General features: G+C 41.3%; 2 protein-coding genes across 6 annotated transcripts; one reads left to right on the top strand and one right to left on the bottom strand.

Moving 5' to 3' along the window:
- Positions 1 to 134: 134 nt before the first annotated feature.
- LOC111265905 (BOS complex subunit NOMO3) lies at positions 135 to 7,614 on the top strand. Its single transcript, XM_022842906.2, has 4 exons — positions 135 to 638; positions 1,902 to 2,133; positions 2,508 to 2,741; positions 3,005 to 7,614. Exons 1-4 carry the CDS (start codon positions 475 to 477, stop codon positions 5,909 to 5,911), a joined length of 3,537 nt encoding a protein of 1,178 aa, XP_022698641.1. The 5' UTR covers positions 135 to 474; the 3' UTR covers positions 5,912 to 7,614.
- A 1,535-nt stretch (positions 7,615 to 9,149) lies between these two features.
- On the bottom strand, positions 9,150 to 15,851 carry ZnT49B (solute carrier family 30 member 9). 5 transcript variants are annotated; one of them, XR_015313244.1, is made up of 12 exons: positions 15,033 to 15,851; positions 13,899 to 14,080; positions 13,522 to 13,683; positions 13,121 to 13,316; positions 12,799 to 12,924; positions 12,262 to 12,448; positions 11,684 to 11,987; positions 11,142 to 11,352; positions 10,953 to 11,034; positions 10,539 to 10,649; positions 10,048 to 10,319; positions 9,150 to 9,645 (listed from the first exon to the last, which is right to left on the bottom strand). XR_015313244.1 is itself a non-coding variant. In XM_022842907.2 (11 exons), exons 2-11 carry the CDS (start codon positions 14,005 to 14,007, stop codon positions 10,161 to 10,163), a joined length of 1,647 nt encoding a protein of 548 aa, XP_022698642.1. In that variant the 5' UTR covers positions 14,008 to 14,080; positions 14,752 to 15,851; the 3' UTR covers positions 9,150 to 10,160. The 5 variants fall into 5 exon arrangements, 4 of the variants coding, with proteins under 4 accessions (XP_022698642.1, XP_022698643.1, XP_022698644.1 ...); XM_022842907.2 differs by having other exon boundaries at positions 9,150 to 10,319; positions 14,752 to 15,851; XM_022842908.2 differs by having other exon boundaries at positions 9,150 to 10,319.
- Between the last annotated feature and the right edge of the window lie 397 nt (positions 15,852 to 16,248).

Genomic DNA, 16,248 nt, shown 5'->3' with positions numbered 1-16,248 from the left:
ATTGCTTGTGTTGTGGTTTATAAAAAATATAGGCAACGCGCGGCCGCGGGACGGCTTCAATATCTATGTCGTCTGTACTCGTCTGCCCTCGACTGCTGCGATACCATCCTCGCCATCACTGCGAGCCAGCATAACACTGCCGAATGAGCATATACACGGCCCCAGGTGGGCTGTTGATGATGTTTCGTGCTGTGACCCGCTAGTGTGTTCCGGATCGTGGCAAGCAACGTACGGCACGAGTGCTGTAACCTCAATGTCGCGAGTTTCTGAGTGCGCACGCTCGTTTCATATCTATATATATATATATCTATATATTTGTACAGATATATATATGCGTATACAAATATACAAGCTATAGAAGAGGAAGGATAGTGCTAAGACCGCCTCAAGTGCTTATCGGTTACTGTCGCGTGATCATATAAAGAGAAACTGTGTCACGAGCTCTGTGTATAGAGAAGGGCGACAGGTCCTACGATGGCGTGCGCGGATGCAAAGGCGGCAGTTGCCTACAAGACTGTCCTGTTGGGTCTGCTGGCAGCTGCTTCTATCATTGCGGCTGATTCAGATGATATAACAACTTGTGGAGGATATATACGCTCGTCGGTGCCGATACCCTATCAGAATATCAAAATTAAGCTGTAAGTATGAGTTGGTCTCCAGTGTTTGTCCAGTTGAAATGACAGTCTTTTGTTTGTTTAGTCGAAGTGGGTGTATCAGCTATTTCATGAATGCAGTTATTAATAAGATGTTCTCTACAACCGTTTTTACACATAAATTTTGTTATTCTAATGAAAACAGCAATTGAGGAATTTGGAAATTACAAAATAAATGCCTTAGTTTAGTTGGATCAACGTAATGAACGCGAAAGTATCCTCTAAGGAGCTATTTCCGCATCTGCTTGGTCTATTGGTAAAAGTATCGGTTCAGGTTTAACCTACGCGATTTAAAATAAATTATCTCACGTATATTACTTGTTGTCAGGAATTGAAGAAAAACATCTAGTTCGTCCCTTTCCTGATGTCAAATATTCCACTAAGTCTCGTAACTATAATCTACTGGGGAGTCTTTGGAGAAAATTAAGTTGAACAGATCTGTAGAAATTAACAACACTTGTATAATTTCATTTACGCTCATTGTTTGCCATATGCTTTTAATTTTATTATTACTCCGTTTTATTACCTAATAAAACACAGAACTAAGGAATAGCCTATATTCAGAAGCATGCACCTACCTTTAGTTAAAACGTACGGTCATAGAAGCACGTTTATCTTGAATATAAGCAATATCCATAGGCGGCACACCGCAATCTCTGTTCTACTCGGCGTACGGTATTGATTATTGATATGAATTTTGATTTAGCAATCAAAAGGGGTCGAACAAGTACTTCACTGCGACTTCTCAGCTATTTATAAGATGTGTATATCAATTGTTCTGTATTTTGGGCGCCTCTTCCGTGCTGTATCATTCCAGTCAGCTAAAGGCGATCTTGTTTTAAGTGATATAGTAATTTGGTAATGGGCATGGAATATGTGAAGAATGGTAAAAATAATGAGTCAAAGATGGAAATCGTGATCCATATATAAGCCGGCATAAGCGAGATTCGATTACTAGCGCTACAAGCTAGTCGAAGGAAAAATGCAGTAAAATCTAAGATGTTATACCGGAACTACCTTTCAAGTGTGTACATTTCGCTTAGTAGTATCATCTTTTTTGAAAAAAGGTAGTTTGATGACCAATGAGCGACCTATTTCTCAGAGAATTTTAATGTATTTTACTAATAATCGAAGTAAAATGAAGCCAGTGGAAAGCACAAAATATCTTGTTTAAAAACTACTTTAATCTTTGTAATTGATCTTGTTGCATTCAGATATCATATTTTTGTTATTATTATTCTGTTTCAGACTGACGAGGGCGGGTAACATGAAGGCCGAAGCTGAAGGCGCTCCTAATAGTGGCTATTTCTTATTACCTGCTTACGACAGAGGCCATTTTCAGCTTTGTATAGAAGGTCCACCAGGTTGGACATTTGACCCTCCTGCAGTGGATATACACTTGGATAGCTCAAAGGCTGACCCATGCTCGAAAGGACAAGATATCGACTTCACTTTTAAAGGATTCTCTATTATTGGAAAAGTAAGGAAAATTGACTTTTCTCAACTCCGTCTTAAATTAGTAAGAATAGACATTTGATTCGGCCCTGGTGCCCTGCATATATATTAAGCAAGACCTATGCTTGACCATGTTAAAGGTTAGTCAATAATTAATTGTGCGACATTGATTTATAACTTCACTCACCATGTAATCACACAACAGTATTATATACTTTAGATTCAGTGGCTTTTTCCATTTCGCTGAACTGCAAAGCTATCCCAGATTAGGAATAAACAGAGTCTATGGATTCTAATCTTCATGGATTTGAACTCGACAGGACTGATTTGTATTTAATAAGTAGCGCTATATTAACGTATCGTTGTTTCTGTTATGCTTTGTTTTTGCGTTTTTTATAGGTTGTAAGCGCGGGTTCTTTGGAAGGTCCTGAAGGGGTACCGGTTACGCTGCTGGGTAACGGGTCACGGAAAACTGTACTCACTCAAAAAGGCGGTAATTATGCATTTTCTGCCGTAATGCCGGGTGCCTATAAACTGGAGTTCCATGGGCACAGCGTTGAAGTCAAGGTGACCAACAACAACTTCGTGGCTGATAACTCGACGACTTTTGTCATTGAAGGATATACAATCGAAGTAGGTGGACGCGTTACAAGTTCAATTTTTTTTCGTGTATATCAGCTGAACTATACGTTATCATTTTTGACTGACGCTTTACTCGTTGTCCTCCGTGAATTGTCTCTTCATAAATGAAAGAAGTAAACCCTATTCGTTAGACAACAATTTAATTTCTTGATGAATTTTACGTAAAGTCAATTGCTTTTAGTTTCAGTTTATTATGGCAGTTCATGGAATGGCTACAACTTACACTAATGTCTACGTGTGTGGCACGTTTTTAGGGATCTTTTAAATTTGCAGATTCCCCTCCGACCTCCGCCTGGGCTGTGCTGGCCGTTGCTGGCTCTGCGGATGATGCTACAGCTGCAGGCGTTTGTTGTGGTCGTTCACCGACACCGAATAGACAACTGCCAAAGGCTGCTGGGTTCACTATGCCAGCCGGATTTCGAGTGGCTTGTGTAGCGAAGGTGGACATCGCTAACCGCGGGACGTTCGAATTCCCATGTGTCAAGTCAACTACGTCTTTCTTCAGCTATTCGGTGATTCCTGTAGCGATAACTGCATCGGACCAAGCAATGGACGTCGAGCCAGACCACTTAAAGGTCGAACTAGCTCATGGCGATCTCCGCTTAGATCCCTTCGAAGTGACAGGCTTCCCTGTTGATGGGCAACTTGAAGATGCTGGACCGGGTGTGGAAATTCGAGTCGCCGAGACTGGCTTCGAAACAGTTTCCGACACAGCCGGACGTTTCCGTTTACTAGGATTACGTAGTGGGCAGTATACATTGCTACTAAAGAAACGTGGATTTCAGTTTGACCCAAGAAAAGTTACAATTAGCGTGGACCACGCAGTGCTGTTACCTATTCGACCCGATCGATTTGAAGTGTGCGGTGAGGCGCTCGTAGCAGATTCCATCGAGATGCATATAATTGGGAAAAAATCAACTTCGACTAATAGCGTTACTAAAACTTTTTCCGACCTGAGTTCGGGTCGATTTTGTGCGATGCTGCCAAGGGGCGATTACGTTCTTCGTCCAGTTGGCCACGTACGTCTTTCTCCTACTGAGGTTAGCTTTTCTATTCCAGAAGCTGCAGGAAAACGTTTCGTTTTCTCACAGTTCCAAGCTGTTATTCAGGGACGCATTAGCTGTATCGGAGGAATATGCGGAGGTGTCCGTGTTGAGCTTCGCGCCGGCCTCAACGTTCAAGGAAAGACCACGGCTGATAGTGATGGCAGGTTCATTCTAAACGGTGTTGATCCCGGTACTTATGAGCTGTGCGTATCGCATCCGGGTCTTTGCTTCGAAAAGGAGTGCCAAGGGATCACAATTGTGGATAAAAACTTGAACGATGTACTCTTTGCACAAAAGGGGTTTGTTCTAAAGCTGGACAGCTCTCATAGCACCGAGCTGCAAATCGCCGGGAGAGTTTTACAGGTGAAGTCGGGCTTGTCGAAGCATTGTGTTGTCGAAACGAAAATAACCCCTCTGACACCTTTGGGGTGTCATCGTTTTGCTCAAGCGAGTGGTCTCCAGTTCAAACCTGGAAGTGAAGAAACGGTCAAGCTTGTCGCCGAGTCCCATCGTCTTAAAGTTAATATCTTTACTAAAATAGTTGTCAATGATCTTAAGCTTGTTACGAAGGACGATGATGAGGTGAGTACAGTACAAGTCCAAGAAGTGAAAGAGAACGATTCCAAGATGTCTACAGGCCAGGCAGGATCTCCTAGATACCTATACACTGCCGAAATGTATTACCCAGCTGGAAAGAAATTAGTGTTGGAAGCAAGCAGCGCTTCATTGCTATTCCGTCCTTCGCAAATCGTAGTCCGAATGCCTAATGACTGTCACTCTATTGATCTGGTCGGAAAGACCGGGATCTTCATTCAGGGATCGGTGAAACCTGCCATTGCTGGTGTCGAGGTAGTTGTTATGGCTGAGGGGACTCTGCCATCTGACGCTGTGCGCGTTATGACCGACGTCAATGGCAGCTACCGGGCCGGGCCACTAGAATCGGCGAGGTATACCATTGAAGGTCATAAGGAAGGCTATGCATTCGAGCGCGTTGGCGACTCGAACGATCTAAGTGGCATCAAATTTTCACGCGTCGACATCGTCGTTCTACAGAGTGGCACCAATGAGCCGCTTGCTGGTGCTCTTGTATCCGTGACAGGTGGCCAGGACTACCGAAACAATAGCCGAACCGGAGCACAGGGTGAACTATCGTTGATCAAGCTATCGCCGGGATCGTACTATATCCGCGTTATGATGAAAGAGTACAAGTTTGAGCCAGTATCATCTATGATACAAGTAACCGAAAACTCTGAGCAGCGCGTGGAAATTCTTGGTAAAAAGGTAGCCTATTCGGTCAAAGGCAGAGTCACTTCGATAACGGGGGAAGCCGAATCCGACGTTGAGCTTGAGGCAATTAGTGAGGCCTGCGACAGACACGAGGAAGATGCCACCAGCGACGAGAATGGCAGGTACCGCATCAGGGGTTTGCGCGAAAACTGTGTTTACAAGCTACAGTTGAAGCAAAGCGATCCAGATATACCCGAGAGCTCGCGACGTTTCGAGCGGACGCTGCCTGCTATTCGGGAGGTCCAGGTAGGTCGTGAAGATCAGACAATCGATGTAATCGTCGTCCGGCCACAACGAAGCACCCAGCTCAGTGTGACGGTTGACGCTAATCCAGCGTTGCTGCCATCTTTGCGAGTCGTTATTTCAACTGCTGGTCGTCAACTGCACAACTTGCAGGCAGCACAGTTTGTCGTTGTGCCGGGTGAACTTTTGCGAGATGGGGAAGAGTACTTGGTCGAGCTCCAGCATGTGTCCGGAGCGAGCCTAACAGCCAATGACAGCAGAAGCGGCAGCGGTCAAAGTAATACGACGATCACCACGAGTGGTCGGAGCAACCCAAGCACGTCCGCCACGGTACGGGCCGATCGCGCCTATCGCCATGTAGAGCTCCGCTGTAATGTAAGTCCTGTCGGGGCGGCAAACGATGGCCAGCTACCAGGCGTTGGGCCGGATACCACCGCTCCCCCGACACCATTCGTCGCCGTTTTCTCCGTGTCCGTCGCATTGGCCATCATATTCCGAAACGATATCGCAGACTTCATCCATCGACGACAACAGGACATACCCAATGCGGGAGGTGATCGTCGCAGCAAGAATAAGATGAGATAAGACGGGATAAGAAAAACTGTATAACGTTGGCAGTAATGCATGAACTAATAAAACATTGATAGTAGTGAAAGTAAGATAGGAAAAAAAATAACTGTTCATTAAGTTCTGAAGAACAAGATAAAAAGGGGAAGAAAAAGCAAATAGTAGCAAAACGGGACGTGGAGACATTTATCACCGATGCTTGGAGTAGCATATGAATTCATTAGGATATCTCTGGCAATATAATGGAGTAAAAAGGATAGTGATGATGAGAGAACATCGAACGATGTTAACTGTCATCTTTAAAAAAAACTACAGGATTCTACACGCTGTCGAGGAGGAAGCGGCATACAATCGAACCATCGTCGAAAACAAAGGGAAGGAGTTCTGCAGTAAAAACAAAACAGTAAGGCGTTAACGAGAAAACGCTAATGAGATGACCCGGTAAAGAAACTGCCGTCAGCAGTCTTACCATGTTTGTTACAACTTACGATAAAAACGCCGTACGGAAAACAGATAGGACAGGTGCAAGCGTAAACTCTTTTAACCGACCGAAGTAGTTTTAAGTTCAAAAAGGGTAATTATTGCGGTTTAGACATTTTAGCGTCTTACTGGATTTTGTATGTTCAGTGGAACGCACATCATCACTGGCCAAGCAATGCAGGCTTAAGGTACGAACTATTTCGATCGACAGAATGTCGACAGAAAACACTGTGACAAAGGGTGCTATACACTTACACACACACATAATGACTCATTTAGGATCACTTGAATCGACGACTGAATGCTAGTGGCATCACAATCAGGTAGTTCTAAAGTTGTTAAAGGCGTAAAAAAAGAAGTATCCACAAAAAGAGAAATCATACGGCAAGTAGTTCGCAATGAATGCAGCGTGTGCAGCCTTGACGCGTTCAAAGGCCAGCGGAGAAGTAGACGAGTGTTAACGTCTGGGGCACTTTGTGAAGTCCGTTTTCTGTAGTTTTATTTCCGAAAAGAAAGCGTAAGAAAGATATGGCGACAACGGCAGTAAAAGCACGTAATGTTTAGATGTCATTTTAGAGACCATTTTGCGACCGGTGACGGTTGCAGATTTTGCTTTACGATGCGCAGACATGATTAGCAGGGAAACGTAACAATCTGACTAACAGAGAATAGTGCGAAAAACAATGGAAGTACGCCTGGAAACTATTGTAATTTTATTTCTAATTTACTATCGTTCATTTTCCCCTATGTCGCTAAGTTCACTCGAATAAGTACTCTGCTGAGCTCACTATAGATATCACGCATTAACTGAAAGGAACTCAGTGAAACTGTCGTAAAGGGCTGTTGTGATGTGGCTCTATGTGGAGCTATTATACGGTGGGTACGAAATATGGTTAATATATAAGTGCTTGGGCGCGTAAGAGAACTTGTCGAGCTGGCAGCAGAACAGTTCGACTGTCTAATCTGCGTGAAAGTTTCATGACAAAACGCGTGATGAAATTCTGATAGAAATGTGCATAGAAAAGTGGCAGTGTTGCACCCTTTTAAACAACGCTTAAGAGGGTAGCCATGACAATGCCTTAAATGAACGAATAAATGACATGCAGTGTGAGGTTGAGGTAGTAACGAAACGATAGCGAAAAAAAAGAGATTTTAGAGAAAGTGATAACAGAAGCTAATAGTGCATTACTGTAATAAACTGCATTAAAAGTCATCCCCTAAAAGAAGATAAACCAAATGTATTTGCAGTAAATGAGTTCTTCTTTAAGTTCTAAGGGTAAGAAAAGGATGTCTCACACGGCACCTTAGAAAATGAGATTACCGACAATATTATTATTAATAATAGTAGTAATGTTATTATTAGTTTACCATCAGTTTAAGCTGCAAAATCTAGATCGCCGCAGGTCGACCTAAATGACTAACATATACAAACATATATGATTCAACAATTGTGCCAGTGTAGGTCACCTTACGCATACTACATTCTTAAATAGCTTTCGTCAAAATTGTAAAAAAACAAAAGCTGAATTGACTCCATACTTATAACCAAAATTTTCCTTGGGTACATTAGGTCAGAATTTGAATCTAGCAGACAGTATGTACATAATAATCTATTTATCTATATTTTCACATGTATATCTTTCTTTCTTTCGTAGTTTATTTTAACATTTTCTAACAGCCAGGCTCTCTAGATATTTGTATCTCTCTTATCAGTAGCACAAAACACTCTCACACTGAAAATCGCATTGAAAATTTGCTAAGTTTTGGAACGCAATGTTTTCTATTGTTCTACAGTATACAAAAGAGATTCTAAAGTGACAAACTTTTTTTACAAAATGTTTGCGTTATTAAATAATGCTACCCTATAGTTGAACAACCTATTTCAGGTGAATTATATCTTGATAAATAATTAGAGGCAATGTATACGTTTTACTTTACGTAACACTTTATTGAGCTAAATTCTGATTTTTCTATTGAACATACACAGTTGCACACAAAAAACTTAGAACATTATAATAGTTTATCATAGCATGTTTGTAATCTTCTCCATAAACTTCAAGATGGAATCTCCTTGCGTAATCGGTGGGCATAATGCCCATTTCTAGTCGTTGGCAAAGACAAGCGTCATACGCTGGTAGCGTGTTGTCTGGCTGAGATTTCGGCTATTGGACATTTTCAATAGAACGGGGTAACGTTCGAAACTATGAGTTACCGTACCAGGAATGAACAGTTGAATCTATTCGATTTATATAATAGCCACATTTAGCAGTGTTTCGCTGACATTCACCATAGTGCTTTCTCACCAAGCTTAGCAGTATGCCATGAATTAATTCGAAACCAAAAGGTAGGTTAGTTCTGCTTCGCTATCAGTGAAATATATTTCAAATTTTCTAGTAGTCCAAGAACAACCCCGAACAATGAAAAAATGCATTCATTCCATCTACTTGCTTTTTTTTACTGTCAGCATTTCTGTTACATTTAACACAATGTTTTCACCTAACGGTTTTTACTATATACATCTTTTGCAGATTAGTTGAATGAAGCGACGGATCAACAAGGTTTCGGGAATCCTAATCGCAGAGACAGACATATGGCTATACTTATTGATATATTTAGGATTTATTGGAAGATATTTTAAACGCGTTTGCAATTTTTCGTTCGCGTCAAGTCCGATTGGTAACAGCTTCGTCAAAAGGTCTCTCCCTTACATCTACGGTTCCTAATAATAACCAAAACAATTCTAACACATTGAGTTGAACAAAAAACAACATAAGCATCGTTTTTACCGGCATTTTATTCACCAGCCAATGGTGACATCCACACTCTGGTTACCACGCCCGATGATCAACAGCCATACTACAGGATTTTTCTGCATAGGGTACTACAAAACAAAAAGGGTAAGACCGTTTTCTGTCACACAGTCGAGTTCCATTATGTACTGGTTCATTTCCTTCGAGCAAGTTCTGTCTACATTTAAAATATATTTTTATGTATATATTAACATTTAATACGTCATGCTTGATAGCCACATGAAAATTACAGCGTTTTTTTTTTTCAGCTTTTCCCTTAAATCCATTATTATCTCATTTCTATCAGTTTCTGCTAGTAGCTTGTTCTATATTCGCTTAATCTAATGAGTGGTATCGTTACTTGTCATTTATAATACATAATATAAGCATTATTTTGCATTGCTATCACATAAGTTGCTGGTGCCCTGAGCACGCCCGTAGCAGTTTTCGTTTGCATTTTGTCTTCCACATCTGCGCAGTTTTCTGTAAGATTTTTCAAGCAATCGACGGAACCTTTTCGTTAGGAAATTTCACCTGGAAAACACTAACAGACGAAGCTCTGAAGCCTCTCTCCTATCTCCTCGTCCCCCTATCTCGACAAAAATCTTCGTGTTTTTATGGATTTACAGAGCTTTACCCGTAGTGGTTATACATGAGTAGTAACGTTTGTGACAAAGCACTTCTATTCAGCTGCACGGCGTAAAAGTGACGGCGGGTTTAAAGAAAAGCGTGCAACGCTGCTTCGACAGCATTATTTTCCTCGCTCGAATGTTTGGTGCCATTAAAACACTGATAGGAGTTGGTCCTTTTATCACCATTTAAGGCACCTATCATTGGGGTTATTCAGTCACAACATTACATGTTTGAGAGTTCAGAATTACTAACTCCCTAAAATTGGTGGGGACATGTCGATCGTCGTAGTGAGCCGATAGCGACATGCGAAATGATGATGTTTTTCTGTCAATTGTTGATCGCACGGTTGTAGATTCGGATCGGACTTAAAGCACTTCTAAGTCAACATGTCGCACGTCTGGGTGGCGTTCCTTAAGTTTGCGCTCGATTCGGTCTACCTGGGCGCCAAGCAGATCGATTATACTTTCGCCGTGCTTCAACATGAACGCATCCAACTCTTCTATTGTAGTGAAACCCTGTACTTCCTGAAAGAAGTTAGTCAAATACACAAACAATATCAAAGTTCAAATCACCTTGCTTTATTTAGTTAAATTTTCGCGGTTTCGACAAACAAAGCCGCGAACAATACAGAAGCGAAATCCCATTTGATTAAAGGACTTGAGTTTATCATGTTATTTCAGTCTGACGTACAGCGATACGTCTGCTTTATTTTTAAGCCCAAAATAGCCTTCATTTTCGTTTACCTGAAGCATCATTTCTAGATCCAATGTATCAATATAGCTCCTTGTAAGTTCACGTCCATCGAAGTCAACCTCAGCTTTATACCGAACCACCTGATTGCCCATGTCGGTCGCCTACGTTGAAAATACGAGCATAGCCATGTACAAAGCATGCATAAGACAGGAAGGAGCCGTAGACTCCATCCAGTTATTATAAAATCTATATCTTCATTCATTTTCCGCTAATCAGGTCAAGCATTAATACACAGACAGAGTTCAAAACAGTCCACATTTCTGCAATTGAATAGGTATTATATTTGTGTAAGTACAGCATTCTGTAAAATAGATGTTTTAGTTTAACGCTGAGCAGATAACTACGACCTGCTAAAGGTGAGACATGCCCGCGTAAGATTCAATAAATCCGTAACAGAACCAAACCTTAACATCATAGATGGCTCTAATCATGACGTCCGACTCTAGCTCGCGATTTATTTTCTGTACTTGCTCGAATGGAATGGACCTGAAATTATTTAAAGTAACATCAAAGTGAGTTCAGATAATTTCCGCTGTCGACCTGTGACTAGCTTGGAGTTGTACTGCGTACACACGCTAATATTTAAAACTTACCGGCCGACAAGCGCGGTGGTATTTGTGTAAACGATGAACGAGGCTACTGATGTGAGAATGCCCCCAATTAGCAAAGAGCCCACTGCATCAAATAGTGGATTTTCGTAAATGTGCGTAAGGCCCATACAGCTCGCCGCGATTGACACTCCGAGCACCGCAGCGATATCCTCCAAAAGGACCACATTCACCGATGGATCTCGGCTGCGGACGACTTTAAAACATATTAAGTGAAATGTAACTATTCGATATTTCTTAATTGTAGTATAAGACTTAAGGGCAGGTAAAGCTAGTATCGTAATAATATTACTCTAGAAGTCTATAAACTAGTGCTGGCGAATAGTCTGCCCTCGATCATATAATGCCAATGTGTTTGCCAGCTAAACTGATATACATATGAACCTTAGGTTCCAATTTTAGAGCAGACATGTTTGTTTTGCGCTAACGGTCATCCACCTGATGCAATGCTAATGCAGTCTCGGAAATGATATTCTAAAAATCTGCCAAATGATAGCAGATATTTTTTACTTTGGTGTTCTACTTACTGTAGTCCAGCATAGAGACATTCTCGTTCCGAGCCCCACTGCGGATTTCCCTGAAGGCAACATAGAGCGTACCGCCCTCGGTCAACAAGCTGCCACCGAGAATGATAAAAGCCCAGTAGAGAGATTGTACTGCTTCCGGGTACAAGAGGCCCATAACGCCGTGATACCAGGCCAGACCCGCTCCGAAGAAGAAGATACCGACCCCAGATATAAGCGAGGAGACGTATCGCATATTGTGGTACCCATAAGGATGATTCGGGTTCGCTTGCTGAAGCGATTTACGTATTCCAAACGCTAAAATAAGCTGCAAAAATACTGGATTTAGAAGTTACGAGCATAATATCCGTTATCTAACGGTCTAACAGGAAGGTCGAAACACCACACAGATGATAATAACAATACAGATCACAAGACACTATTATACATAAGTTCTATGAATGTCGAAAAGATATTTCGAGATTATTCTAGTTCCCAAATAGTCAAACACTGTTGTCGAAAATAGTTAGTATTATAGGCAGATGAGACAGAAACCGAGAAAAATTAACTAAATGTTGACACATCAATAATATTCAACCGACCTGATTAAGAGTGTCGGCAAAACTGTGTACAGCCTCAGCAAACATTGAATGTGAACCTGAGTATAGCCAGGCTACGGTCTTGAACAGGCAGTTGGCAGCATTTATAATGACAGCAGTATGTACAACTTTGCCGCTACCTTTGAGGATTAGTTCTCGTTGCTTTTTTTCCACATTTCGCTTCTCTGCCCTGCGATACGAAACAACAAAAGATAGATATCACGCACAACGTCCGTTTAGCGCAAGCTGTGCATCATTCCTGAACCGGCACAATTCGAAGGGGATCTTCGTAGCTACTTGCCCCTAGGTCTGTGTAAGACTTTTACCAAGCCACATGCTTATGTGTTTGCTGCAAAACGTCATCAAATGACAATGTATATCGTTCCTTTCTGCGTGTTGTCTTCTAGGCGCAGGACTTAAAGGTCTACAGAGAGGCTCAAGCATCTGTACTCTGACGTGTTCAAAGCGTTTATCGAAGGCTTTCGCCTGCAAATGTAAATCCTAACTGTTTTGCTCGTCGTACCCATAAAATATACTTACTTATAAAATTCTTTCAAGACTTTCTTAGAGGTCAGGTTTTCCTCGTCACGAAGTCGTTCTATTTCTTCAATCTGTTGCTGCTGTGCACGTTCCAAGGCCTCACGGGAACCGTATACTTCTAACGCTCTGGAAATGATTGTGGAGTGACTTCTTGAGTGAGGAAAAAACAAAGAACGAAAATCACGGAAGGACGACTTTTGCCAAATACATAGCCGCCCTTTTTTTAATGAATGGTTTCTACATTCAGCATTGATTACCTCACTATATCCAACAAGCACTTGGAAAAGTGTAACTAGAACTTTGATACTAAAAAGTCACACACTTAGTTTCGACGTCGCGACGCAGAAATACTGTGATCGGCGGATTATCGCTTATAGGACTCCGTCGAAGTGTTTTCTTTAGCCCTTCCAGGTCTTGAAGTTTCAAACCGTATTCCGTCATAGCGCGAATAGGCGTAATAAAATTTCGTTCGGTGTATGCCTGATTTACGTCCAGCTTGATTCTAGTGCCCTTAATTGCTGCAACAAAGATAAGATAACCCCACTGAAATATGGAGTCTTCGTATGTAAAACTCTTTGCAGTTGACTCACATGCCTTAAAGCAGACTTGGAGACATTTCCACTTCCTTCTCCAAATCCGCCACACCGTGGCTTTAAATAACACTTTGGACGGCATTATATGTAAATACGTGCTGGAAACTGTGTAACCAACCGGTATACTAACCTTTGATAATGGTCTGCTGCATCTCGGAGATCGCCTTTTTTTCCGGTCCATTAACCGAATAGGTTTTTTTCAGGATTGATTTGGGCACTTTTGTAGCATTCGTATAGCGCGAATCGCCGTTTGAAGTTGTTCGGGTAGCCATTATGCATGATAGACGATAACCTAGGTAAACAATCGGCAAACATTTCTCGTGTAATATAATGACAAATTAGTTCCTGTTTTGCTTAATGACAGTTCTCTATTTCCCCAATTTTCGTATCTTACTATGAGTAAGAAATACCGAAGAAATAATTTATTGAGAAGGCGCCCAGGGTCGATGGACTCGGTTCGAACCGACGCGAAGTAACTAAGTTTTACCCATCACTTGGTCACCGTACCGGCTTGTGTGAGGATCTTCAGCTGCCGACCTGAGATGACACCTGACGAAGCATGCTGGCATCGCGCCGAAGGGGCCCAGCCGCCCAATAACAGACAAAGGGCCCGCATCGTGATGTTGGACAATGGATCAACAATTATCCACCACAACCTAAGGGTGAAGTCGCTTGTTCTCGGCTACTAGCTGCAAGATCAACACAGACACAAATCGAAGTAGCGCTATTCATTCCCGAATCGCCTGTCAAATATCAGGGTCGACTCATAAAATAACAGGGAATATTATTTTATGAGTAATTGAACCAATTAACTGATATAACTATTTATCAAAATGGAAATTTAACAGGTGCAAGTTTCATTTTTTAGACATGCCGCAAATAGGTAGAAATATTTGTAGCATTAATTCTATGTCATTGTTGTAAGATCGAAAAGGCACTCATTAATCAGATGTTAGATTAAATGAAGCTGCATTTATATCCGAAGTCACTCATCAGTGTAACGAATTTAAAAATAAATTGAAAATGGTGAAAATCTGGAAAATGGAAAAAAATGGTGAAAACGATGTTCCAGCATTCCAGTCATGGCAGTACGCAGTATGTGAAAATTTGTTGTTGGTTTCATGAGTACTTCGCAGAAACTCGTGTTGACTTATTGGGCTTACGTTTACAATCGAAGTAATATATGCCTTACGTGCATCGAATAATATTTTCGCCGATGACAAAGGTTCTCGTGATCTTTTAGTCTTTAGGAAACTTCGATAAACTCCTATTCTTACAGACACTTTCATATTGAATTGATCGTAAGGGAAACACATTGTGTTCGAATGGTTTAACATTCTCCTTCTTATCGAACACTCACAGACAAATACTTCCTTATATGAAAAGCGAGCATGTACAGAGGCTTTAGCTGTACAGATCAATATACTTCGTGCCATTTTCTTCCGCCGATAATTGTTGCTGCACGAATACGAAATGTCAGGATTCAAACTCGTCGAGTGAAGACACAGTCGAGTGAAGCAGATATCATACAAACATAAATAATCAGTACTTTGTAGGGTAGTCTCTATAGACTCGTAACTATTTAGTAATGCAACAGGGGATGTTACACGGAGCAAGTGTGACTTCAATTTTCTCACGTACCATGGAGACAGTTTCGCTAGCCCGTACACACAGATATCGTGTTTAGAGATGTCGGGCTAAAAACTGCATTATCACATTATGCACGAGAGTTAACTATTGTACACAAACCTCTAGTTTTTTTTTCCTGAAGTGTCCATAGGGGGGGGAGCACTGGGGGCAGCCATATTTGTTTACGTCGGACAAATGACTGTGTCTGGCTGAATTGGGAAAGCGGCATCGTATCGCAGCAAGCGAGACCGCTATGCGCTCCGTAGTCGCGTAAGCCGTCGGGTTCTGTTAATATTTCGCAGAAATTGAAAAAGCAACAGTAGAACAAGAGATCAGTGGATATTTTTGGCAACGTGTCGTATTGTAGCGCTCAACTATTCGTGCATAAGCTGGAGAGACAGCAGTCGATAAAATAGCTGGATAAACTCATAACGTTAAAAACAACGGTCGTCTTTATTCATTGCTTCTGCAGAAGTTGTTTTGTCTATGATGGAGCCTTTAGTAACGAATCACAATGAGTTAGTGCTTTTTTTTCTATAAAATGTGGCTCAACGTATTTTCATTTGCTCGCGTTTAGGCATCTTTTGTTGGACCTTTTATGTATTTGTACCTTATCCCAGATCTACCTAAATTAAATGTTTCAAATTTTACTTCGCAGCGCCGTATCTTAGAGTAATTTACACCGACACGGATTACGGTCGTGTGAATCATTCCGTTCTAAAACATATCTTGTCACAAGTTCTTTTGAGAGAACTGCGTCATATCATACCGATGTCATGATGTACGCTCCTATTCAAATTAACGTAATTTATATGGAGAATTATGGGCAAATAAATATTATGACGTATTCTATCTATATATATATCGTATCTATTCTATATATATATTATGACGTAAAGTATAAAACAGGGAAGTATATTGTTCAATGAAAATGTATAGTACATACGCACGTCTACTAGATCCCCAAGAGGCAATATATTACGTCAGGATGGATTGTAGATAGAAAAGAAAAATTCCCATTGATGTTGTTATATATGTTGTGTTAGTGGATGTACCTTTCGGAGTCAGGAATCGGCTTTAATGCACACATATTCTTCTATTCTGCTAAGGCTTAAAACATTACGCCACAATTCTGTTTATAAGCAGTGATCGTTTGCAAACTGTTTTAAATTCTCTAACAGATTCATTCATACATTGCGGCTACGGACAGAGAAAATTAAGACGCACC

The sequence above is a fragment of the Varroa jacobsoni genome, unplaced genomic scaffold (assembly GCF_002532875.2).
Source record: "Varroa jacobsoni isolate VJ856 unplaced genomic scaffold, vjacob_1.0 scaffold_1022, whole genome shotgun sequence".
Taxonomy (NCBI): Eukaryota; Metazoa; Arthropoda; class Arachnida; order Mesostigmata; family Varroidae; genus Varroa; species Varroa jacobsoni.
This window is presented reverse-complemented; position numbering and strand designations above follow the sequence as displayed.